A 27,832-nucleotide genomic window follows, 5' to 3' on the forward strand; every position below is an offset into this window, starting at 1 on the left:
TGGAATTCAATACCTTTCATCTTGTTTTGTATGTCTAGGGCTTGCTGAAGAATGGCATTCATAGGGAGAGTCAGCCAAGCATGGGCCAGGCAAACTACCAAAATGGAGTTTCTTAAGTAAGACATAAGCTGGATCCCATGGTTTAATTCAGGCCTTCAGTGACCAACCCTAAAATTCCCAGAAAATGTTCTGAATGTCTGTTTATGTAATTGATCATTTTGCTTCTTGTGGGTGAAGGAGTGGACAAAAATCCACCCATGCAGAGATGATTTAGGCTAATGAAAATAAATAAAAATATATATAAATCAACTATAAAAATATAAATGTACTAATTCATAAGAAATTATGAGGAACTAAAATTTTAGTCATGTAAAGCGAACCTCTGAAGGAACTCCGAGACCTCAACAACATCTGTTCTTCCTGTGATCTCACAAAAGTCGGAGGGGAAGAGTTCGAACCCCAGGGTTGTCTCTCTCATTCTGTCAAGTCTTGGAACCACGCTCAGGGAAGTGTCTTCTCTTATACGAAAATGCAAAAGAAGCTTGGTTATCTAATCAGCAGTACTCAGAGGGATGAATCGTGTTTCCATTCCCACTGTTTCTTCGGATGGATACATCTTTCCCAGTCCTTCTTTATTTAACCTGCTGTCCTGGGAGCGAAACGAAACCGAACAAGCACAGTTAAGTCTTCAGAAGTAGTTTTAGTGACGAGTTGTTTATGTTAAACGGATGGTGAGGCCCTGGTTACCTGACATGGGTCCTCAGCAAATAGTCAGTGACAGGGTGACCATAAGAGAGTCAGTAGTGTCTTCTCCCATGGAGAGAATACCTCAGATCCACAGATGTCCGCAGCCTCCTCCACACAGGCCGTATCACCAGGCATCTTCTCAGCATGCATTCCTTAATTGTTGATCCTTTGTATGGAGCCGACTTGACTTCTTCATTGTTAAACTTTCCTCCCCATCCCCTGTCCCCTCCTCTCCCCTCCCCTCCTCCCCTTTCCTCCCTCTCCCCTCCCCTCCCCTCCTCTCCTTTCCCCCCTCTCCTCTCCCCTCCCCTCCCCTCCTCCCTTTCTCTTCCTTCTCTTCCCTCACAGAAGAATTTTCTAGTGGAGAAATTTAAAACTTAGCAATTGACAGTACAATAAAAAAAACGCTTGTATGCTGCCACCTAGAGAAAGCATTAGGAATAGCTGAATGCTTTTCCAGCACTTTCTCTGAATATGCAGAAACACACCTTTTATGGAACTCTTGTAACTTACTTTTTTCTGTTAAAATATATATCTTGACCACCAGATGCCATTAAACGTACTTTGGCACACTGTCCATATTTAGGGTTGATATCAGTGGTTCTCAACCTGTGGGTCTTGCCCCCCTTGGGGGGTCGAACAGCCCTTTCACAGAGGTCACCTAAGACCATTGGAAAACACAGACCCTTGAATACAGTTCCTCGTGTTGTGGTGACCCCCAACCATAACATGATTTTGTTGCTACTTCATGTCTGTAATTTTGCTACTGCTATGAATTTTAAGGTAAATATCTGTTATACAGGACATCTGATATGTGACTCTGTGGGGTTGAGACCCACAGGTTGAGAACCAGTGCCTTAGAGGAAATTCCTAGGAATGAATTATTAGATCATTCTAGATGATGGGAATTTTCCAGAAAGTAACTGAGACTTGTTTTCCAACTGTTCCTACAAGAAAGGGTGACTGACATTGGCTGTAGAGTCTGGAATGACTGTTATCTCACTTACAAGGTCCTAATCATGGCCTCTTAAATTAGCTTCTTATAGCTCTCTGGTCCACCAAGGGCTCATTTCCTGTCCTAGGCTCTCAGAACAATCTTTTATGATCCCGTGTCTATTATATCAGTTCGCAGCAGGCGTATCGTGGGTGTATAGAAATCAAGGGCACAGCCAGTTGCTGTGGATGGATGTCTGTGTGGAGGAGGAAGACATAGAAACGCATCCTTAGAAGCTGTGCCATGGTCTTAGTGGTCTAAATATATAAAGCACATCTAAAATGAGGTTGGCCTGCCCGAGGTCAACATGAGTCAGTAATGAAGTCCCAAGCAGAATTTTCATCTCTTTCATTTCTTTTTTTAGAGAGAAATATTTATGATTAAGTCCAGAGATAGCATTTATAAATGAACCAGTAAGAATCCTTATAACTATAGAAATACTCCTAAGAGCCTTTCAAGAGAGCTAATAGAAAATTTCCAAGTCGAACAAAACAAATATAAATAAATAGTAGGTATTGATAGTTCCCCTCCCGGCAAGGGGAACTCTTAAATGACTACAGTGGGAGTGAGTGATATAGTCATGCAGACATAGCATCAAAATAATATATGTGTTCATGTTGCTTGTGGGGAGAACTGGAGGAGGGAGGAGGAATGGCTGGAACCCACCATGCTAGCCAAAGAAAAGCAACCAAAATGGGACACTAGCCCTGGGGTGGTACATGGCGGTTTGGGCCATTATTCTGAAAGAACTGTAGATCCTTCCCATCCAACTGGAGTTCTGAGGCTACACTGTTACCCAGATCCTGGGGCAGACCACCTGCATGAGTCAGAGAGATCCTTTTCAGTGTCTTCAAACCTACATCAGATCCTCTGACTCCCCCCCCCCCAGTCCAGGAGTCAATCTACTGTTATCACAAAATAGCAGTTATTTTATAAGAGTTTTCAGGGAGACACAAAGAATTCTGGGGAATTAAAACTCAAGCTATTATAGGAAGAACATACAAAATGAAATAAACAAAGCATTAGAATTTGAGCGAACCCCGAACTTCCACTGTCTTTATAGATGAGGTCATGAGCCTCAGCAGTCCATGGGGACATGGACTAACAGTCCATGTGGAGGGCCAGAAATCAGTCTTTTTGAACTCATCCCGAGGCAGAGTGATCTAGATATATTTTGTCATTCATCTATTCTTTCTCATCATTGAATTATATTTTTTAATTAAAGCATAGTTAAATCATTTCCTCCTTCCCTTTTTTCCCCTCCAGTTCCTCCCAGATACCCCCACCCCCATCCCTTGCTCCCTCTCAAAATCTCATGGCCTCTTTTTCTTTAGTTGGTACGCATGTGCGTACACCCACACCCACACACCCCACACACCCACACACAATGCCTAAGTATATAAATACAGCTTGCCCAGTGTCCTTAGTGTAACTTGTTTGTACACTAATTCAGCATTTGAATATGAGTTCAGGGTATTGGATAACCAATTAGTGGGCTCGTCCCTGGGGAAGACCATCACCCCTGCTCTCAGAAATCCTTACTTACCCATAATTCTTTGTCTAGGGATGGGGGCCCCATGAGATTCCTCTTCCCTGCGAGCGTGGTGATGGTGCTCTTTTCAGGTCTTGTTTAGGCAGCCACACTCTTGAGGTATCGTGCGTGGGGTTTTCCTGTCATTTCCAGGAGACACAGCCTCACAGCAGCTTTCTTGACTCTGGCTCTGTCAGTCTTTACAAGTCCTCTTCCATGATAATCTCTGAATCACAGGTGAAGGCGTTGATTTGCAGATGTAGCTGTCAGCGCTGGGTACCACGCAACCACTTGTTCTCGGCATTTTTGCCAGATGTGGTCTTCTATAAAGTCTCCTATTGTGAAGAGAAGTGTCTTTGATAAGGGACAAGAGCTACACATGTCTGTGTGTATAGGGACAGCTACTTAGAAGGTGGGCAGGGATTATGCTGGTTTACTAAAGGGGCAGGAGGAGGAGGGTCTTCTCTAAGATTCATGACCTCATTAGCCTGTTGATGGCTAGATTTCCAGTACCAGGCATGATTTCCCTCCTACTGAGGAGACCTTAAATCCAAGAGAGCTGTTGGCCGACACCAAGATAGGAGTGCCACTATTGCGACCTTTAGGGCTATTGTGCCATGCTGGTTGTTGTGGTTTGTAGACATTGCAGCTGGGTTGGACCTTTGGTTGCTTCTCTCCCTTGGACACTTGTATATCACCTCCCAGTACTTTGAAAGCTAGTCCTCGGGGAGGAGGCAATCAGGTCAGACACAGAACAGTTCCTCTGGTCTTGTGTCCAACGTGCATGGTGTCTTCAGCAGTAGGGACTTATGTTTAGCCTCCGGGAGGCAGCCAAGGGCAACAGCCATAGACTGTACTATTTTGGGAGTCGCTTGGACTCCCCTGACCCATCACTTGGAAGGGGTTTCCTCAGGCCTCGTGTGGGTGTCTATGTTAGATGGTGTATGGCTCTTGAGGAGACTTACATGCTTTGGATGTAATTTAGGTAAATATATAACAATATGATCCTTCATGGCTTTTTCAGACCTGCTTACTGCCGTTTGATTTTCATCTTCTCTCTCATTTTATACTGACCTACTTTCCCCAAATAAAGTCCCCCACCCCAATTTCCCTGTTGTCCTAATCCAAATCCCTCTTTATTTCATGGTTCATAAAATCGGTACCAGTGACAACATTATGTATTATTATTATTATTATTATTATTATTATTATTATTTTGTGTGTGGGGGGGGTACTATTGTGCTAAACCGCAAAACAGACACATGCAGTACTTGCCCTACGGGAGTCTGCTAAGGCAGACAGAACTCACAGAAATAGACAGGAAGGACATACAGATCATTGGACAAACAAAGCAAATATGCACTTTGCTCAGCTCCAGTCGTGGGAGCTGCTGAAGGGGCTTTCACAGTATGTTTCTTAGAGAGAAGATCCTCGTTCTTCATTGGGTAACCCGAAGGTAGTTAAGTTATCACAATCCCATGGACTTGTGTTGGCGAGAATGGAAGAGCATCTCGCCGGGGACACTCAAAACTAGAGTGCCAGCTCCTTGACGTGTTGTTGATTACCGTTCTCACTGACTTTTGTCCTCTTGCTTAGTCTATGATTGTCTATGAAAGCTAAAAGGAGCTTCTGAGGCAGGAAGCTGCACAGGGTATGTATGCCTTCTAGGACAAATGACTTTTCCTTTCCCGGATAATTGTTGATCATGTGGTTCTTGTCACGTTTTCATTATGAGTACTTTTTTTGCTTTAAGGAGGATTTTGAAGATAGTAAAGAAACTTATGAACCTTGAAACTTTTATTAAACTATGTAAACTGTGATACTACAGTGTAAGTAACTTGACTTCAAAGCCCTGATAAAATTGCCTGGTGACACTACATTGCTCAGCATACATCTCTGTTGCTGAGTGATGCATGTAAAAACAAACAGAAAGAAAAAGAGAAGGTGTGTTAGAAAAACCTACAGACCTCATATTGTTATAGAAATGATCACAACATTCTCAGTACTGGGCAAATGTAATTCTGGCCAATTGTTTTCTGGGGCACAGAAGCAAAGAATGTGAATTCTTCTCTAGGTACATCTGTATAGTGGGTTATTTTCCCCAGTGCTACAGGTCTTTGTTTATACAGCCTGAGCAGCAGGCTTGCACGCAGTTCCTGCTTCGGCATCAGTGAGTCAAGATACATGGCTCATCTCTGGCTCTGTGCTTTCCCGAGAGTGGCACAGAGAATACCAGCATCATGGCTGCCAGTGGTCAAGAAAATGTAGGGCCGCCTTCTTCCTTTTCAGTACCCTTTCTCCTCAAAAACAAGAGAGGATTCCATGTCTGTTATCTCTATTGACCCAAAGCTGATCAGTGAGGATGTAGCTCAGAGAGTAAATAAACTCATACCTATTCTTGAGGGCGCTCCCTCTGGTTTGTGAAGTATCATATTTTTTTCAGCTGAATTAAATTGTGCAAACTTCCTTTGGACACTGTTCATATGGGTAGCAGGGTCCTGCTGGTGTGCCTTTATAGACACAAAGACAGAAAAGGGGCATGTTTCCTGCCTCTGGGAAGATAGACTAGTCAGAGACTAGCACTGATTATAACAGCAAAATCATTTCCGGGGGAAATCTCATTGCAGCCAGCAGGTTTACAATACTTTACCAGCAGGAAAGGATAGCCATCATATGCAAATTTCTACAGTATTAACCACAAATGCCCCTTAACACCCCTTCCTATTGCTATACATTATAGCTGTTCTCAGTGACTAAGAACAAAGTAGACATTAGAAAAGTGTGTTTGCGCCGGGCATTGGTGGTGCACGCCTTTAATCCCAGCACTCAGGAGGCAGAGCCAGGCGGATCTCTGTGAGTTCAAGGCCAGCCTGAGCTACCAAGTGAGCTCCAGGAAAGGCGCAAAGCTACACAGAGAAATCCTGTCTCGAAAAAACAAAAAACAAAAAACAAAAAACAAACAAACAAAAAAAAAGAAAGAAAAGTGTGTCTGCTGGAGGAAAAAGGAAGTGATGTAGTTCATGGTCTGGAAAAACTTTTTTTTTTTTAGACAGCTGTGTCTCTAGGGTCACAAGCTATCTAGAAGATTAGTGAAGTGAGCAATGAGCAACAGGAATGTAATGGACTTGGTGTCTTTTGTCCTGTCGTGATTCTGAATGTCACAGGGACTGCTGTGTGGTGGGTGAGTTAAACGAGGCAGTGGAGAGCGTCACTTTCCCCCAGCAAAACCTTCTGAGGGAAAATACCTAGTGTATCAATAAGTTTGAACATACGCTGTCCATCAACTTCGTTCATTTTTGAGATGACCCTATTTTTCTTCTCTACGCTCCAGAAAATAGTGTAGGAGTTCTGTATGAACTTCCCCATGACATCGCTGCCGATGCTCACAGTGTCATGACCTTAAGTGCGCTGCTTTTTGTTTTTGCCAAGAACCAAAAGGATGTGTGAACCAAAACAAACTTCTATGTTCATTTCATTGTGACGATGACCTTTTACTATTTTTAACCAATTAGATAGTAGAATTTACTTTTTTGGTTCATAGTCCTGAAATTTTTGGACTGTCTAATAATTATGGGTTGAACTGGGGACAATTTGAGTATCCTTTTAAAACATTGTTGTTCAAAGGATATTTTTAAACTATCCTCAGTTTGTTATTTTTAGAGTCGTCTGTTAATCTAATCTTCTCCAGGAGCTTGCTGGACAACAACTTTTCTCAGAGGGGAAGGTATAAATGAATGAAATCCATACAGAATCCTGGGAGATTTTTAAACAGAGAAAAGCAACTGGTAATATTGAAAAAGAAACCTGAGTTGTTTTGTCTACTAGAATTAATTTTTTAATTGCCAGTCTGTTAAAGTGAGGTTCATTAATGCTTTCAGTCACAAAGTAATTGGTAGCCACTAAGTGTAAAGGGAGCCATGGGATCTACCACCTAGTTAAGAAGAACATTCATGAACAGAAGTAAATCTTCTGGCAATGAAGTTAGCTGCATTCTGTTGGTGGTAAAATCATCAAGACTTATATGAAATATAATATTATAGTATCCTGCTGTCAAATAATATCATAGGAAGTTGGGTGCAGTAACTTTAATTTATCCACACATATAAGATAGTGGCACATGATAAGAGTTTAGGCAAATGTCTAAAGGTTAGCAAAGCTTGTCTTGATCACTTCGATGAGTTCTCTCTTTTCTGCCTTTCTTCTGCTTTTACAACCCCAAGGTCCTCTCTGTTCCTAGACATGACTAGCAAGGGGTAGGAGCTGCTTTAGAGGCAATGTCTGAATCTGAAGTTGTGAGCCTGAGTGAGTTGGTAGATCATCTGGTGGGCCCTCATTTCTGATGACCATTCATTCCAAGGTCCCATCATTCCAGGTGAGAATATAAGAGAGGAATCTGTAAGTCAGATATCAAATGTCTACATGAAAGAAAAGGCTGAAACTATCAGGAATCCAAGTAAGAATCAGACACTAACAGGAAATATGGGATAATTTCAGAGTAAGCCATGAAGGATGTTTCCAAATTAGCCTTCCCTGTTGAAGGATGGCTGGTGTGCTTTATGTTTCTTTCACAGATGATGGAATGGGATCTATGTCTGGTCTGTTACTGATATTTTCTTCAGTGTCTTCATCCATCTTCTGACCTATCCCCCTCTAGATTCTCATTCCTCCTCACCAGGAATCTTTGCTCTATCAAAACTGAAAATAACTTGAAATTAAACAGTATCTGTTGTCTTATTATAATTCCTTATGATTTTCAGCTACTATATCAGCTTAATCATCTTCATGCTAAGTGCTTAAAAAATTCTACTTGTGGAGCAAAATATTGTGTCTCCCTTTAATACTCTCAGTGGCAGATAAAAATATTTTGTGTACATGTTCTTAAGATGGATGGGTGGATACATAGATAGGTAGGTAGGTAGGTAGGTAGATAGATAGATAGATAGATAGATAGATAGATAGATAGATGATAGATATCTGATCATGAAGAGATTATTTATCTTCCTAAAAAAGGATTTCTTATTTATTATTTAATTTTCTCTAGGTAGCAAATGTGTATCTAACAAGAGGATTAGTCAGGAGACCAGTTTCCAGTTGCATCTGCTCAAGTCACAGGTGCAGCTGAGTCTCGACAAGAACCATTTCCTATATGGATCAGTTAGGCTGGCTCAGCGCCCCACCCTGCGCTTCCAATTCACTGTGCTAGGGAAGTACCTGCCGGGCTGCTAACCAGTCAGATCTCCTGGAACTTTCAAATTTCAAACAATTCTTGCTGGGAAGCAAGCATTCAACTAATTATTTTTTGAAGTCTCTAATCCCTAGATTAAATGAGTAGGTTACCCACAATCTTTGGATTCTGTCATATAAATGTCCAGCAAACTGGCAATTGTTAAGAAGCTAAATATTAGATCTCTGAACTAATGATTCTATAAATAGTTCAATATTTATGTACAGTAACAGAGGAAAGTATATTTTTCTGTCATTAGAAAGCAAATAGTTCAGAATTACTTAGTATTTTCCTCTAATCAAATCTTTTTTTATAAATATTTTTATTTTATAATTAATTTAATTTTACATATCAGCCACGGATTCCCCTGTCCTCCCCCGCCCCTGAGCCTTTCCCCCCAATCCACACCCCCATTCCCACCTCTTCTAAGGCAAGGTCTCCCCTGGAGAGTCAGCCCAGCCTGGTAGATTCAGTTGAGGCAGGTCCAGTCCCCTCCTCCCTGCACCAGGCTGAGCAAAGTGTCTCAGGCCCTAGGTTCCAAAAAGCCAGCTCATGCACCAAGGACAGGTCCCGGTTCCACTGCCTGGGGGCCACCTAAACAGTTCAATCTCATCAACTGTCTCACTTATTCAGAGAGCCTGGTCCAGTTCCATGGGGGCTCCTCAGCTATTGGTTCACAGTTCATGCGTTTCCGCTAGTTTGACTATTTGTCCCTGTGCTTTTTCCAATCATGGTCTCAATATCTCTTGCTCACATAATCCCTCCTCTATCTCACTGATTGAACTCCTAGAGCTCCCCCTGGGGTTTGGCCATGGATCTCTACATCTGCTTCCACCAGTCACTGGATGAGAGTTCTGTCATGACAATCTTTTATCAGGTGTTCAAAACCAAGTCCATGTTTGGGATAGTGGGTACACACACACACACACACACACACACACACACACACACACACACACATATATGCACATGCATCTCAGTGTACACACACACACACACCCTTTTATTCTACAATCTGTGTTCATATGGTTTTGGTCAGGCCAAGCAATTGGTAGCAGGCATGAAATAATTTATAGATTCCAGGAAGTTGCATCATGCTATGCACTATTTAGTTTTAGAATTTTAATAAGGGCTGCAGATGCACATTGCCAGAATATTCATCAAGGGAGGTGGTCGCTTGTGGAGAGAGTGATGTTTTTCATCTTTAGAGTCTATTAGTTTCTCTGGGGACTGTACCAACATACCTTTCCTTTTCTAGATGTGCAGGAGGATGTTTGACTGGTACCAGTGAATCCTTGGTACCCTTTAAGGGTAGTTTCTCCTGGATAGTTGCCTGGGAATCTTGAGCCATCACCTGATTGACTACATTCTTACATTTACTATGAAGGAGTCAAATCATGTGTCAGAGGAATGGGTGGCATGGATGTTGGCATGTGGTGCCATGGCTATATATAACCTATTGTGCTGGGTGCTAGGGATGGGTGAGACATTCCTTTTAGTCTATTCTGAGCAAGTGGCATAAAGATTATTCAAGCGGTTCCTGAATGAGTCTGGAGGTTCTTTTTCCCACTCTGCACTACTGGTAAATAACCAGGCGCTCCCAGAAAGCCAGGAAACCATTTCCTGACCAGCGCATCGTGAGAGGAGCTCGTGGTTTGAAAGCCCCTTACCCTGGAGCGAGTGTGGGCTTTAGAGTTTCCCAGAAGTGAGTTGTGAGTTCTGGGGAGGTCTGATATGCATGTTGTCATCTGTGCCTTCATGAAGGGAGAAGGGTTACAGGAATCAGGGTGCCACCTCTTTGGGGACCTAATTTGGTCTTGGCCAGATCTGTCACAATTCTGGTGTGTTGTGAGTGCAGTGCATTAGAAAGCAGATGGAGACATGTTTCTGTGTTTCCATATGTCAGAATTCACTGAATAATAGTAAACTGGCTACACCAGTTCCATAGGCTGAACTTTATCAGGTAGTCCCCTTTTCTTTGATAGTTGGCCATTGGCAAGCGCAGGTTCTTTTCTCACAATCTTAATTACAGGTACTCACTTTTAGGTCACATGTTACCCATGACATGGAGGCCACAGCAGAGTTCAAGGCATTTAGAGGAAGGAGGCAGAGCTGAGAGAGAGATGCAAAGAGAGTCGCTGTGCAGGCAAGTGTGGGTTTGTTAGATGGTACCCCAGAGGCAAGCCAGGACGCCTCAGGACTGAGTCAGGCCCCAAAGGTGAGGTACAGGACCATAGATGCCTGAGAGGTGGCGCTGTGCATTGAACAAACAGGTGGACGGACAGTGGCAGTTTGAATTGTCATTGGCAGCAGGGACTGAGCTAAGCTGAAGCCCCAGGTACGCAGGAGGTCTCTACATGTTCGGTCCCGTCATGCACACAGGGAGTAGTCAGATGACGGATTGGTGAAGGTCATGACAGTGTCCTTCTCTTTAGGGGGTCCATGGGAGGATGTTGCACCCTTCCTTGGTCTGTTATGTTCTGATATGATTTTAATGTGCCCATGGATTTGTCTGGTCCCAGTGTAGTTTGGTAAGTTTATAGTTGGCATCCTCTTGCCATGGGATTGGGCCTGTGCTTTGTGGGACATGCTGAACACATTTTTTTTTTACTCAAAATAAAGCCAAATGTTGACTGTTTTACATATTATGGAGTAACAGAGCAGAGCCCAGCCTGATATCAGCATGATAGATGTGTTTTATGATATTATAATGAGACCAAAGTCCTCTGGTGTGTCAGCATGCTGCCTGCTCTAGCTGGCTTGGTGTTCCTCTCCACAAGTGATATGACTGGGTGGCATGTGCCCATAGACATCTATTGAACTTGGCGTCTAGAAGCAGCCATGCTTGAGAGGAAGTGGGCTGTCAATCATTTTGTGGTCTAGGCTGGTAACAAAGCCATTTTCTCCTCTAGATATTTGAAGTGTTCTGCATCTTTAGGCTCAAAGAGGCAGAGCAAGGTTAATAAATAAAAACCAGGAGTGTGAGAAGTTGGAAAGACTGTCAAGAGAGTGGCTGGAATGCTAGCTAGGAGGTGATGTCTGAAGTGGGAATAACCAAACCGTCATAGAGGGGTTGGTGGCATGCGAGACCCGCTGATACTGTTACCCAGCTGGAGTGATGACAGAGTCCAGAACAGAGCTGGGGCAGAGACATGCCAGTGGGACAGGCCGGAGGCCTAGATGTTCCAAAGTAGAGGGGTCTGAGGCTCATCAGAGTGAATATGAGGATTGCTTTAGATGAAGGTATGGTTGGTATGAAGAGAGGAAAATGTGAACCAGATGTATCTGTCAATGTAATAAAGTTTAAGTTCTTAAAAAAATATATATCCAACTGAAATACATATACATGAAATCAGAAGGTTATCCTCCTGGCACAGAAAGAATGTTTTGACATTGACAACAGGGCTCAGGACTCAAATGCTTCTCTGAAAATTTTGCCTTAACTAAAATCCGCAGTTTTAAAAATCAGTGATACAACAAAAGTGACAGACCTCCACCTGTATGCCACGTATTTGTTATTTTGATTCTTAATAGTCCCTTACACTGACCAACACATGGTTGTTCACGGGCCTCATTTCGTAGATCTGTCCTCTGATGGCAAAGGACTCTGGAGAACTTGTGAATCACATCAGATATGAAATCTGCCTTCGTAATAGTGTATGTGACGGTGATTGAGTTAGTGATGGTTTTGTTTAAGATTTTTGATTCTTTTTAAAGAAAATCTTTGCATCTCAAAAGTAATTCTGCTTGCCAAATGAGAGCTGGCAATTTAGATTTTCATTGTGACTTTAAGTATTAAATCATGTTGTGCTTTGGAGAGTGACCATTGCCCCTTACACTGAAAATTCCATAGCTAATTTTGAATGGCTGGGGATTCCTATGAAACACATTCTAGCCTTTCTCCATTCCTAGACATCAGATTGGCACGTCTATTCTGAAACATTGTGTGCTCAGTATAGCTCAAGGTCACCAGCTGCCACTTCCTTCTCTAGAACCCAAAGGAATCTAAAAGGGACAGAGAATGTCAGAACTAAGCTTCCAGCTGACCCTTCAGTTTGAATACCCGAAGGAACAGTATGAAAGACCCCAACCTTCCTCTGTGTGTAGATGGGCCAGGAGAGAGGAATACGCCTGCAACTGTGTGATAGAATTTGAACAAAGGAGGCCAGGTATCTAAAACATGTGGATGTGGTGAGTGACCTCCTGTAACCCCTCCTCCCAGGGTAAGATTGAGTGGCCCTCACGTACTTGCTTTTCCTTGCTGCAGGACATTTGTGAAGATATTTCCGACCATGTGGAGCAGATCCATGCCCTCCTTGAGACGGAGTTCTCCCTCAAGCTGCTGTCTTACTCGGTCAATGTCATTGTAGACATCCACGCAGTGCAGCTGCTCTGGCACCAGCTCCGAGTATCCGTGCTGGTCCTGCGCGAGCGCATCCTGCAAGGTCTGCAGGATGCCAATGGTAACTACACCAGACAGACGGACATTCTGCAGGCGTTCTCCGAAGAGACAGAGGAGGTGAGTGGCCCGGGGCAGCAAGCGATGCTCTGTCAGGTGTTCCTGTTTGAAAATATTTTCAGTGTAGAGGTGTGAGGGTGAGATTTTTATAGATGCGTAAGCAGGTCTTTAACTAGGGTCTGTGTGGAGTGACGAGAAGCTAAGACACTTGTAATATGAAGGGGGCTTTTGACATACAAAATATTTTGTGCAGATGACATCCATGGATGTGTTAGCACTTTCTGCCTCCTGCCTCCTCTTCAGTTATTTAATATGTATTTGTTTAACACGTAACTATGTTCATGTACTAGATACTAAGAATATGATCAAAACAGCATTTCGAGGGGCTGGAAAATGGCTCAGCAGTTAAGAGTACTGACTGCTCTTCCAGAGGAAGGTTCAATTTCCAACCCTCTCATGGTAGCTCACAACTATCTATAACTCCAGTTCCTGGTGACCGGACACCTTCTTGTGGCCCTAGTGGGTACCAATCATCCATATAGTATATAGATGTCCACTCAGGCAAAACACCCACATACATAAAATACCCCCACTCCCCAAATAAACCATCTCTGCTTCTGAGGAGATTTGAATCTAGTAAGGGATGGAGAAAAATGGGCAGATGCTAAGGCCAAACTGTGATAAGTCTATGGGACACAGTAGGATGTCAGAGAAAGAAGCTTCCAATTTACGTAAGAAAGGTTTTCCAGAAGTGAGTCTAACCCATGCCCCGAAGGTGAGGCAGGATTAGACAGGTAAATAGACAGAAACTGTCCAAGACAGAGGAGTTGGCAGGGCCAAACCCGGAAGCAAAAGAGGTGGGATTAAGACAAAGGCTGGGAGACTGAAAGTGGGATTTATAAAGAGTCCAACAGAAAAGGCAGGGGTCGGGTTATAAAAATAAACTTCTAAGGCCGAGGTAAGAGAACTGGATCTTAGTTTGTGGACAAAAACATTGTTTGCTGAGGGAGCCTTCGTGGTTAGATTCCTGCTGTAGAAAACCAATCTAGGTGTAGCAAATCAAACAGGCGCTATAAGGATGCTATCCAATCAGCTCGCTTTATTTTTCTGCTACATTTTGTGAGTCCTTTAAATAGTTCATTGTTATTCTCCATGAACAACTTAAGAGGGGACAGAGGCTGGGAAGTAGTTGGTACTTATCCATCGTGCCCAAGACCCCGAGTTTAGTCCTCATTGCTGAAACAGAAAAACAGCAACAACAAATTCCCCGCAGTGGCACCTGATTTAATGCAAATTAACTCTATCATTCTCAAATATAACTCATATGTATTCAAGGAGTGTTTCTACAGATAGACACAGATGTAGAAACCATGGACTGATAGGTGGTGGTTGCTGTCTTTTTAGTTCTATGGCCCTTGATACCTAGTTTAGTACTTTGCTATTACTTTTTTTGGAAAACATTTTTCAAGTTTATAAGGCTCTTGTAAGATTAAGGAGCTTCATAGCAAGTGTTGTAGAATTCACTAATTTAGTAGTATTTCAGTGGCTGTTGAATTATCAACACCACGAAATAAATCTGCACCCATTTTTATACACGCTGCGCTTCTACTGATTTTGTGTATTCAAAATAAAGGCGCCATTGTAGAAAATCGGGGCCGGTGTAGAAGTCTGTGGGAGTCAAAATCTGCTTTCTTCTCCTCTAAGCCTGCCAGGCTCCACCTGCAGTTAGCACTGCTTGCTGTTGTGGATGGAAGCCTGGTGTGAACGTGAGGGCTGTGTTGACTTTCAGAGGCCATTGCCTCCCAAGCCCCAGAGGCTCTCGGCGCCACTCTCATGGCTGTGAGAGAGACTATAATGGACCAACTTTCCTATAAATGACGGCCTCTGAACATACATGCTGACAGAAATCAGGATGAGGGATACTTGTCTAATTCTGAAGAGATCTTTCTTCAGATCTGCCTCTGTCTGCTGCTGGAAGGAACATGAAAATTGACTCAAAGAAACTCATTTTATATATTGATTTATTAACTATGAGTTAGTTGATCTCCAGATTTTTGTGATAGGAATTTGAAGATACAGCAGTGCTCTGGGATTTTTCCTATTGTTTTATGGATTCTATTTTGCTTTTGATCTTATAACATTCATGAAATGGAAACACACACAAAAAAATGGGGGAAAGCCAATGAAGGTAATTGATAATCGCTAATGTTTTCCTGGCAATGTCGTATCAATTAGTGTCCATTGTGATTCTTACAAGAAGAACTAAAAATGTATTTCTACATTTTATTGGAAGCAGCTTGGTGCATTTTTATTTTTGAGGCTAGTTTTAGAATTATTGCAGAGAGAGAAAAATACACTGTGCGAAGGGTAGAGGAATGGTGGCCTTCCAGCACTGCTTTGTGGGTGTCTGCTGTGGATCAGGTTCTGGCTGCTCTTGCCCTGCGGGAACCCTTTCTGATCCTGTTTGTTCCGGACTTTAGCATTACTGCAGAGAACCCAGAGATGTTTCTGTTTTTGCCAGCATGCCAGAACTGGGAAAAGGGTCGGGAATTCAGATCTCATTTGCAGAATGCATTCAGTGGTGGGAGATTTGCAGAATAAAGATGAAATCGTAAAACTATACACAATGAAATGAAGCACTGATACACTAGAACAGCATATGCCCATTCATAGAAGGGGATTCGTTTTCAGAATTCATTTGAATTTCAGAGCCACGTGGAAGAGTGAGTTCGGAACATGAGAAAGTGGCAAGTTCTACTAATTTCTCTTCTTGACAATGCAAAGTATATGAGTTTTATCCTTTATTTAAATATTGAGCAGACTACACACACACACACACACACACACACACACACACACACACACACAATGGCAGGTATGTGACTAAAATAAAACAAACCAAGAACCCAACAAATGCATAAAAAACCCAAAACACTTTGAAGCAGAGCTCAAATTATACAATGGAACACACAGAATGTTCTGTACTCTAGATTCTAAGACAAGTGCTTGATTATTTGTTCCATTCAGCAAGGAAGGCAAGGGGCAAGTAGTTTCATTTTATAGATAAGAAAATGGAACTGAAAAAAAGCTAAGTGGCTGCTTAAGTACAAGCCTAGGAAAAATTAAACTGAATTAAACCAAACCAGTTTTCAACTGATTTCTAGCTTAATGATCCCTTCCTCTCTCCCTCCTCCTCCACATTCTTCCAGCATTTATTCATTTCCTAGTATGTAAAAGGCACCAGGCATAGAATTATGAGTAAACATTAGCAGTCACCTTCATAATGTTGTTGATCTGCATAGTTTTAGATGGTAGCCAGGGTGGGCACCATTGTCTTCATTTTAGAGGTGTTATCATTCTATCCATCTTAGGGGTGAGAGGGCTCAAGCTGGAAGAGGTAGTTTTATGTAAGTCGTGATTAATAGTTCGTAGTAATGCCAATGCTACAGTAAACATGAGTGAGAAGTTCATATGTGCCAGATGACATAGTAAGTACTTTATAGGATACTTCCTTCTCTGTGAGACGCCTTCTTCCAGAACATTCACAGCATGACATTTGTGTATTCCTGCACCGGCACCTGTCACCTGTCACCAGCTAGCTTCTAGCAAGACAAAGCTCTACTTGCCTGTGAGCTGACTAAGGCCCCGCTCTCCCACCCACGGCATGCAGGTCGTACCACTGTATGTAAATATCTGCAGAATTAAAATCAACAACTTAAGACAAAGCAGATAACCACTGCTTTGGGTATAGAACAAGGGGGTTTTACTTTAAGTAGGTTAACTGGGAGTTAATCGTAGTGATTATTTGATTTATAATTTCAGCCTACAGAAAACAAAAATTCTTAAGAATTATTATGGAGTCGAATAATGTTGAAAGATTTTTGTGTATCTTCCCACTATCCATCAGAATGAAGATTGCTTAATTTTTCCTTATCATACCCACTCTTTGTAGTCTGCTGCCGCTCTCTGGAACTCATTCCGAATTGGAGTCCCCAGTGGTAAAGACAAAAGGTTCTGAAAGAGTTCATTCCATCGGTCTGAGGGTGGGGGTGGGGGTAGGTAGGTGGCATGTTGGTAAGAGGACCATGACTTTGTATGATAGTGATAAAAAACATACAGAACATTGTGTAGCAAGATTATAGGATCTGGGAAAGAGAGGTGTGGTCTCTTTTGAATTGAGGACAAAAGTAATGGGCACTGGGCAGCCAAGGATGCTGATATACCAATGACACATTTTAACAGGGGAAGAGCTTCTAAGTTATGACTGTCCCATCTCCAGTTGCTGATGAACTATAATATAGTACTGAAAAAAAAAAAAAAGATGTAAGAGCCTTTGGGCCTCAGTTAACTTAATCACAGATAAGGAACAAAGCATGATCTCTGTTCAAATTAGAAAAGAAGCAAGGCAGCTTTCCTTGAAGTTGATAAGACTGAAGCCAGTAATAAAGCAAATAAATCACCACCTACATACAATGCATCCTTCATTCAAGAGCAGCCTCCTAACGTGAGGGTGTCTCTGAGGAGAGACATTGCTAGGCAGTGCTGACACAGCCCTCAGGACCAACAGTATATGTGATACTTCTGGGGTCTAACAGTGGGAAAACCATCACATCCTCACCATCCCTTGGTTCCATAGCTGCGCGAGACTTGCTGCTTACATATGGCAGCAAGATGTCTGGGAGGTGGTGTGGAAGAAGCCAGCAGGACTAAATGTGTGACTCTTCCTAAGCAGTATTTTAAATAATGGAACTCACCAGTCATCTGCTAGAAGAAACTCCGGGAACCTTTTTTTTCTCTTGAAATAGTCTCTGCAGGGTCAACAGTATGGAGCAATACACCTAGCAATGGCCAAACAGGTACCAGGCCATTGGTTCAATCCCCAACTTGACCAACCCTCTCCACCAAAAAGCCACTGCATAGTGAAAACCTACACTGGTTTTATTGTTCTGTTGTTCAAGCTCCCTCGCCCTGCCTCCAGGGCTGGGGATTAAGTCCAGGGCTTCAAGCACTCTAGCTAGCATCCTACCACTGGATTATGTTCCCTATCCCTTCCCTGCTTGTTGATTGTGTTTGCTTTTTGGAGGGATGAATTTTTTCACATTTAAAAATTCAATAATAATAGTAATAATAATATGAATGCTTTTGAATACTTTTTAAATCAAACCAGCAACTGGCTGGTGATCCCCGAAGCTTTATAAAGATTTTATACTCTGTTCTATGAGATGCAGCCATTTATTTATTTATTTTATATATATATATATTTTAACATATTCATGTCCAATTATTTGTTGAACATCTACTGCTCAAGATTTTGAAGACTGAATATAGTCCTGGCCTTCTCTGTGCAAAGGCAGGTGGCTGACACTTGGAATATCTAGTTATTGCCTGAACTCTGAAATTTATTCATCATAACAATACCTTTCTTTAGTACTCTTTAAACTCACATAAGACTTATAGGACAGTAACTATGATAAAAAACAATAGAAATAAATATTCCAAATTTCTACTAGTTGATATTTTAGAAGACCTTATGGAATGTTTTAGGAACATAACCATAATTTTAATAGCTTTTTAATATATTGTATCAATTATTTGAGAATTACATACACTATATTTTGAACATATTCAACCCCCATTTCCCTCTTAACTCCTACCAGATTCACTCTCCTTATCCCTTCAACTTCTTGTTCTGTCTCTCTAAAAATAAACCCATCAAGTCCAATTTGTGCTGACTGTACGCTCTTGGGTGTGGGGCCATCCACTCGAGCATGGTCAGTGTACTGGAGGCCATACCCTTGAAGAAAAATGATTTTTTTCCTTTCCCAGAAACCATCAACTGTCAATAGTGCCTTAGCTAGGGCTGAGGACCTATGAGTCCTCCCCACTCCTTGCTAGAATATTGACTGATCTTGTGCAGATGTTGTACAGGGATACACAGATGTACAGATGTTGTGCAGGGAGGCACAGATGTGCAGATGTTGTGCAGGGATGTACAGATATGCGGGTGTTGTGCAGGAATGTACAGATGTGCAGAAGTTGTACAGGGATGCACAGATGTGTGGGTGTTGTGCAGGGGTGCACAGATGTGCGGGTGTTGTGCAGGGATGCACAGATGTGCGGGTGTTGTGCAGGGGTGCACAGATGTGCGGGTGTTGTGCAGGGGTGCACAGATGTGCGGGTGTTGTGCAGGGGTGCACAGATGTGCGGGTGTTGTGCAGGGGTGCACAGATGTGCGAGTGTTGTGCAGGGGTGCACAGATGTGTGGGCGTTGTGCAGAGATTCTCAGCTGTTGTGGGTTCATGAATGCAGTGGTCCTGGCATGTCTGTAAGAATGTGTTTTCCTCCAGTCTCCCCTGACCTCTGGCTCTTTCAATCTTTCTGCCCTTCTCTTCTGCAATGGTCCCTGAACCTCAGCGAGAGGGTGATACGGATGTCCCATTTGTGTTGTTCTGGGGTCAGGACACTTCTGACCAACAACTTGGGTGGAGGTATCTCATATCTGGCACTGGGCTTTTTATTCAGCAAACTATTGTTCCTGAGAGGAGCCTTACCCCTATGTAGGGTAGCTCCAATTAAACTCTTTTATATGGAAATATAAATAGTATCTTTATAAAGGAGAAACTCCTAAGTAATGGCCAGCCAAATCAAGCCATTAAAAAAGTAAAATCTCCTTTTAAATTGGGAATCTCACTCTTATTCTCTTGAAAGTTGCAAACCGTAACTTTTATTTGTCTGACTCTTCCCTGGGTGGTTTGGGTTTCACGCAGGAAGTCACACAACTGCACTTAACTCATTTTTGCTGAGATTGGAGGTTAATCTTCATCCCTTGTTCAGGGTACTTTGGTATTAGAGGTAACTTACGCTGGCTTCCTCCTCTGAGACAGGGTTTCTCTGTGTAACATTCATGGCTATCCTGGAACTTGCTCTGTAGACCAGGCTGGCCTCAGACTCACAGAGATCCTCATGCCTCTGTCTTCCAAATACTGGGATTAAAAATGTATGCCCACCACCACCTAGTCATTTCTTTTCTTTTAAACTTATTGTGTGTGTGTGTGTGTGTGTGTGTGTGTGTGTGTGTGTGTGTGTGTTTGCGTTTGCATTTGCGCCATAGCATGCCTGTGGTGGTCAGAGGACTCCTTCAGTATTTGGTTTTCTCCTTCTGTGTGTCCTCTGGGGATCACACTCAAGTTGACAGCTTTGGTGGTGAGCATATTTACACACTGAGTCCTCTCACTGCCCATCATTTCCGTTTTATAGACGGAGGAAATGAGAATGAACAACATCAAGCTGCCGGCCTGTACTCAGAGAGCTCATTAGTGTTAGAGCTGGAATCGGACTCTGACACTTAGTGAGCTTGCTCATTTGTGTCAGGTCTAAGCACATAATCAAAGGAAGACACTACATACAGGCAAATTCTGACCTTGACTATTGCTCTAAACTGGTGTGCCTCTTAGCTTGTGTTCCTGCAAAATCTCGCCGTATTATTCTTTCAGCAGGTTTATCTTTCAGTGCTTACCATGTACATAGCTCTAAGCGATGCAGGGACACCAGTCAGAAAACACAGTTTTGTGTGATTGATAGTCTTACGATGCTTACATACAGAGGGAGAAATAAGTGAGATGAATAATCACAACACTAATTAGTTACCATTCCCCTTGAGATATATAGTTAGATAAGAGTTAGCATGGATTTGGAAGCTTTCTATGAATGATTCTGACCAAGGTAAGAGGCTAGAGTCTTGAAGAAGTAAAAACTTTAGCTGATATCTAAGGGGCAAGGTAGAGTCTGATAGTTGAGATAAAATTGTAGAAAGCTTTCAAGATGGGAGTGCAAAGTTCTCAGGGAGGGGGGAACCTGGTATGTTCAGAAACTGGAAAGGAGACACTGTGGTGGGCTGCTACGGGTCAGGGGGTGATGGTATGAGGGAGAAGGGGAGAGAGAGAGAGAGAGAGAGAGAGAGAGAGAGAGAGAGAGAGAGAGAGAGAGACCGAGAGAGACCGAGAGACCGAGAGACCGAGAGACCGAGAGACCGAGAGACCGAGACCTACTCATGTCTTAGCTTCAAACAGTTTGGACTTGGGGGAGGGACTGGGGATCCCTGGCACTGGGATTTTGGTCTGGGTTTTTAATCTACCCGTCAGAGGAAGTTACTAACAGTGCTAAGCAGAGACTTAACAGCACAGATTTGTAGCTTATGAAGTCCCCTGTGCTGGCAGCATGGGACACAAGCTAGCAGGCATGTCAGTTTAAAGCAATAGTCAAGGTCAGAATTTGGCTTCACGTCAGAGAGGCTTAGTCCACGGCCTAGGCTGGTCCTTAGTCGTGAGGCCATAGTGACTTATTTTCTTCTTTCTGATATAACATAAACAAGGACAATAGTGCAGATCTCAGAAGACACTGGTCAGGGTTACATGAAGAAGCGATAATAGGAACCAGCCATGCCCATCTCCGTTCCCACTTTGGAATGAGGAAGCCCGGGCTTAGGAAAGGTTGTTGACTATGATTATCTGGCTTATCTGGATATTGTGGAGTAAGTGTTGGGACTGGGAGACAGAGACAAGGGGAATAACTGAAGGGATAGAACACTCCAGAGACAAAATGGACCCCGTATAAGTCATGAGGAGGTCAGGTCTCGGGATGACCTGGCTGAAGGGACACTGGTCTAGCAGTTAGAGGGGCGGGTCTGGTGTTAGGGTCTTCACTCCAGTCCCCTTGCTGAGAGAACAGGGATCACCTTCACCCTCTTTCCTTCCTGTGCAAAGGGCCTGGACCAGACTGTCCTTCGGCTTGGTAAGCAGGATCCAGTTTGTATCCTACATCATCATACGACATAGAAACTACATTAGCAATGCAACAAAGACCTCACTTACACGATTAAAGAGCAAACCATACTTATAGCGCTATTATTAGTGTGGAAGAATTTCAACTCCTATTGGACCACTTGGAATCATAGATACTAGCAAGAAGGGCAGTTAGCAATTAACACACAGTGTTGGGAGCAGCGGGGGCAGGGGGATGATGCAGAAGAGGAGAGGGGCGAGGCGATGAGGTTTGAACAGTCCCTGATTTTCTCTGTGTATAACTTTAAAAGGTGGGGCCAGATAGAAACTGGTCTTAAGCAATCTCTGTTATGTTTTTAGAAAACATAACAAAGCTCAGTAGTTCACTTTCCTGAGATTTGTGACTATTTAACATGACTGGATTAATACACTTAATTACTATTCTACTTAAAATAGTTCTTGACTTAGCCACTGTGGTGGGTGCTGGAGTCATAACATAAACAAACAAAACAAAATCCCCGAGAGGTTCATGAAGATTTGACTTCCATGTTACTTTCTTCATCAGAATTGTGCTTTTTACTTAAGGTTTTAGTTTTTTGTTTTTTGTTTTTTTTTAAAATGCTTATGAAGACAAGCCTGGCAGTTTAGGTCTGTAATGCTAGCTCTTCAGGAGGCTACAGCAGAAAGATCGAAAGTTAAAGCCTTACGGTTGGGGTGGGAGTTCGAGGCCAGGACCAGGAACACAAGGGCAGTGAAGAGACAGCTGGGGAATCGTGGAGCACTTTTTAGAACGGGCAGTCTCCTAGTCCAGTCTCCAGAGCTACAAGCAACACACAGAACCTGAAGTGTTGGGAAACTATTAATGTACTATTTTAAAAAGAAAAGACACAATGGGAAGTTGGCGGTCGGTCTCCACCATCCCTATGGCTCCATGCCTCTCGTTAAATTTTGGATACTTAGAAGGCAGATACCATATATAAAGCAGTGTGGTATTTGGTTAGTGTGCCCTTCTATGGGTCAGTTCAGAGCAACTGAAACTGATTCAGGTTTCATGTGGAATGCAGTTATTAAAGTGTAACCCGAGTGGCGCTCATTGAAATCATTGCTCTTGTGTGTTTCAGGGCCGGCTTGATTCTCTCACAGAAGTGGACGACTCTGGGCAGTTAACGATCAAATGCTCTCAGAATTACTTGTCTCTGGACTGCGGCATTACTGCGTTTGAACTGTCCGACTACAGTCCAAGTGAGGATCTGCTTGGTGGCCTGGGTGACATAACCACTAGCCAGACCAAACCCAAACCTTTTGACTCTTGGAGCTATAGTGAGATGGAAAAGGAGTTCCCGGAGCTCATCCGAAGTGTTGGGTTGCTCACAGTGGCCACTGACCCTCTCCCTTCCAGCTGTGAGGCGGCCAACGAGGACTCCCCTCAAGTGTCTCTTTCAGAAGAGAGCAAAGGTGGGCAGGAGGAACACAGTGCTTCGGCAGCTGGAGAGCAGCCGGAAACAACATCTGGGATGCCTTCCTTAGGGGACACCCTGACAAACGCTGCTGAACACCCTTTGGAGACGGCAAAGCCAGACCCTAGCTCCTCCCCACAGCTCGGGGCAAAGCAAAACCAGCCTGCTCCTTGTGAAACTGCGACTCCCAAGAGATCCATCCGCGATTGCTGTAATTATAACGAGGACTCTCCCACACAGCCCACATTGCCCAAAAGAGGGCTTTTTCTGAAAGAAACCCATGCGAGTGAGCGGAAGGGCAGTGACGGCAGGAGGCAGCTGGTGGATCTCAAGCCAGAGCTGAGCAGAAGCACCCCTTCCCTGGTGGACGCCCCGGACAGATCCAAGCTCTGTTTAGTGTTACAGTCTTCCTACCCCAGCAGCTCTGCGGCCAGCCAGTCCTATGAATGTTTGCACAAGGTGGGGATCGGCAATATTGAGAGCCTAGTCAGAAGTCACATCAAAGAGATGTCTTCCAGTTTGGGAAGGCTTACTGACTGCCACATAGAGAAATGTCGGCTGAAAAAGCCCCACAAGACCTCGGCAGAGGGGCCTCTGTGCCGAACACCTAAACGAGGGACTGGTTCGGGAAAGCAAGCCGAACCCACCAGGGGCTCGGCAGCGCCGAGCATGGTGCCTTCGGGGGCTCCTAAAGCCACAGTGAGACCAGAAACGGATTCGGCGGCGTCCACATCCTCAGATGAGCGGCGCCACCCGAGAAACTGGAGCGGGCACTCGCCAGGGCCGTCGAAGGCTTCCAGCTCACGCCCTTGCAGTCACAGCAGCGAGTCCTCTGTTGGCTCAGACAACACGGCGTCTCCAGTTCCTCTTCTTTCACAGACTGAAAGCCAAAAAGATGGTTCCCCGGCTCCGAGTGACGTCACCCAGAACGGTCAGGGGGTGGAGGCCTGGTACGGCTCTGATGAATACCTGGCGTTGCCATCTCACCTGAAACAGACAGAGGTGTTGGCTCTGAAGCTGGAAAATCTCACCAAGCTTTTGCCTCCGAAACCCAGAGGGGAGACCATCCAGAACATCGACGACTGGGAACTGTCCGAAATGAATTCCGATTCGGAAATCTATCCAACATACCACAGCCAGAAAAAACACACACGGCTAGGCCGGGTGTCCCCAAGCTCATCCAGTGATATAGCGTCTTCTCTCGGGGAGAGCATTGAATCTGGGCCCCTGAGTGACATCCTTTCCGACGAGGACTTATGTGCGCCCCTCTCTGGCTTGAGAAAGTACGCCGATGAGAAATCAGAGAGGCCCTCGTCCTCTGAGAAGAATGAGAGCCATTCTGCTACAAAATCAGCTTTAATCCAGAAACTAATGCAAGATATTCAACACCAAGACAACTATGAAGCCATATGGGAAAGAATAGAGGTAAGGTTAGATTTAATCTAGTGATGTCTTGCCTGAGTTTTAGAAATGATTTTGGTGGAACATTCACCTCCCCCCTACTCCATGCTCAAATACATTAAAAAATTTTAAAGTTGAACTTCATATTCGCTGTCAAAGAAAGACATGGCAAAGATGCATGACCCCCACATTTTGACATTCTGTGCATCCCGAGGGCCTTGTCAGGGCAAGTCACCCCCTGCTGTAGAATCCTGTTGGTATTCCTCAAACTGAACAAGGTCCCCATGAATGGTGGACTCACGCCATTGGTAGAAAACAGCTTCTAACAGTAGCTACACACACATGGTTCTCCAGATGGATGTCACAGTTACCTTCAGCGCTTTTAAATCTCTTTTCTTAGCCCTAGAAGGGCTCACACGTCTCCAGTAGCTCCCGTTGAAAAGACCAAGCATGTCCAACTTGCTGGCCACCACTATTTTTTCTCCACTCCTCTTCCTTTTGGGGACCTCTGGGTTATTTCTAAGCCATCTCTCACATGCGCTACTCAGGGGACATGGGAAAAGACATTTAATTTTGGGTAAATTTGTACTTTTGGAAGGAATTATTGGATGTGGTAGAACCTTTGAAGACAGACCTCAGAACTCCACAATATAAGTTATGATTTTATTCTTTAAGAGATATCTAAACCAAAAGGATTCACTTTCTCTAGAACTCTGTTGGAAACAGATCCAGTTAATTTGATCATTATTTATTTTTTTTCTTTGACATATAAATGTCCAGACCTTGCAAAATTTGTCCAGCACTTTATTGTGGGTAAAAATCTTCCAGGTGCACTTTTAAACCCATTCCACCCAACATGCAATGAGGGTAGATCATGCGTGATCACTCCTCTTTATATGGATGGAAACAGGTTTGGCGAGCCTATGTTAGGTCTACAAGCTAAACTAGTTGGGTTGACAGCCACACCAACTGATGGACACTTTTGCTTGGAAAGCTAAATTGTAAATCTGTATCTCTGGGTTCTTCAGCTGTTGTTTGTTTGCTTGTTTTTGTTTTTTCGAGACAGGGTTTCTCTGTGTAGTTTTGGTGGCTGTCTTGGATCTTACTCTGTAGACCAGGCAGGCCTCGAACTCACAGAGATTCACCTGCCTCTGCCTCCCGAGTGCTGGGATTAAAGGCGGGCGCCACCACCGCCTGGCTCTTCAGCTCTTTTTTTACTGTTGCAGTGTGAGAGAGACTGGATTATCTATCCTACAGGGAAATTTCAGTAGGGGAGGAGAAAAAGTTTCAGAGCTACCCAGATTTCACAGAGACTATTCTGTAACCCCTGGGTTACTCAGGTACCCCTCTCATCGTTTTATGTATGTTCATTGATGAACATACCATTCAGGGATCAATACAAGGCTAGGTACTGTTGAATGGCACATATGGACAGAATAAACTATAGAAAGAAAAGAAAAGCTCATAAAATAAAATTAGTATAAATATAATATATAATATATATAATATAATGTAATAGTAATGTTTTAAATAATTGTTACCTGAAGTATTTATGTGTCCAATCCTCATCACAATCTTAACATTAATTACAAATGGGGTTAATTCTGGGACTGAGAGACACCAGGCCATTTTCTCCAGAGCCCACACTACTGACTATGTGTTCTTATGCCCCTCCCATATTTTAAGAGCGGCTATCCATATTGTTGCATGGGAATGCTGTACACAGTAGGTGAAGATATGGTGTCGCTGGAAATTCTCATGCAGTCCTAACCCTTGTGTAGAGCATTGAGTGGCGTGCGGGATTTAGACCCTAGAAGGACAGGAAGCATAAACTCAGCCGCAGGGCTCAGAACGGGGATGAACTTGGACATGAAGATGCGCACAGCGCTCAAAGCTATCCTAGCTGGAAAGTCTCTGATCAGAACGTGGAAGTTTTCACACTAGACTAGCTAGACATTGTTTCTGCAAGGCCCTGAAGACCATCCCAAAGCCATTAGGAGGAAGCAAGAGTAGGAAATGCAGCCCATAATAACCAGTGTCTGAACCTCTTATACTGTGTTTGGATCTGCGCTATGTGCCTTACATGTCTTGTTCTCCTGATGGCCTAGGGGACAAGAATTACTTCAGAGGAAGAAGTTTGCTCAGAACGTAGTAAAGAAACTGGCTCAGAGCAGGCAGTCCAAAGGTAGGACTTGAATGCGGAGCAGTGTACGTACCTGTACACTGTACAATGTATGCCGCGGCTTCCAGGCACCTTTCTGGAAGGTTTGATTGGCGATAAGAGAAACTATGGCACTTTTGGTGGTGACCAGTATGGTGTCTATTTTAGGGGCTGCTGTGGTGCAGAGTAGGAAGGGGTCCTGTCACAGAAGTGAAGGTGGCCTAGCAAACTAATTCTAGGTCTTGCTCAGGCACCATTCTCCTGGGGCCACTTCCCACTGCCACTCGTTAGCATTCCACTGCTCTCCTCTGAGCCTCACCAAGCAGAAAGCAGAAGACATGTAAATGGGCTGTTAACAGGAGGCACGGAGTAGACTGTGATCTGTGATCGGTCTCCCCAGGAGAACTTCACCTGCGTTTGGTACCTAGTATCTCAGGTTCCTCTGTGTCTTTATGTGTAAGACGAATTGCTAAACAGTCTTATTAATAAAAAAAACTGGAGCCAGAAATTGGGGTGAAAACTGAGAGATCAGAGGAATAGAATAAGCTACAGTCACAAGTGCTTACCCTAGGAAAATTCTTAGCCCAAGAGAGAGCCACATATAAACCTTTCTGTGTCCTGCCATCTCACTTCCTCTCTCCGCCCAGTTATATCACTTCCTCTTCCTGCCCAGTTCTATCACTTCCTGTCTGTCTGTACAGACCTCCAGACCTCTAAGGTTAACTAGTGCTGGGATTAAAGGTGTGTGCCACCACACCTGGTTCTGTTCCTAGTGTGGCCTTGAACTCACAGAGATCCAGATGAAATTCTGCCTCCTGGATGCTAGGATTAAAGATGTGTGCTACCATTGCCTGAATTCTATGTTTAATATAGTGGCTGGCTTTTTTTTCTCTGATCTCCAAGTGAGCTTTATTTATTAGAGCACAAATAAAATATCACCACATTTACGCCAATTTTATTAACAGAAAAAATTATTTTAGTGTACTTTTTTTCTTGCTCTTTTGAAATCCATTTTTCATTTTGTCCGTTTGTTTCAGATTGTAACTTAATTACATTTCTCCCTGTCTGTTCCCTGCTC

General features: G+C 43.5%; 1 protein-coding gene across 2 annotated transcripts in view; it reads left to right on the top strand.

The window, feature by feature from the left end:
• The window catches only part of Akap6 (A-kinase anchoring protein 6), a 436,041-nt gene that overhangs the window by 166,148 nt on the left and 242,061 nt on the right, over positions 1–27,832 (top strand). For both annotated transcript variants that reach the window (XM_028869697.2, XM_028869698.2), the window contains exons 3-4: positions 12,764–13,015; positions 22,857–24,617. In XM_028869697.2, coding sequence (XP_028725530.1) covers positions 12,764–13,015; positions 22,857–24,617 — 2,013 coding nt within the window. The remainder of the gene's footprint in view (positions 1–12,763; positions 13,016–22,856; positions 24,618–27,832) is intronic.

This window comes from Peromyscus leucopus, chromosome 14, assembly GCF_004664715.2.
Source record: "Peromyscus leucopus breed LL Stock chromosome 14, UCI_PerLeu_2.1, whole genome shotgun sequence".
NCBI lineage: Eukaryota > Metazoa > Chordata > Mammalia > Rodentia > Cricetidae > Peromyscus > Peromyscus leucopus.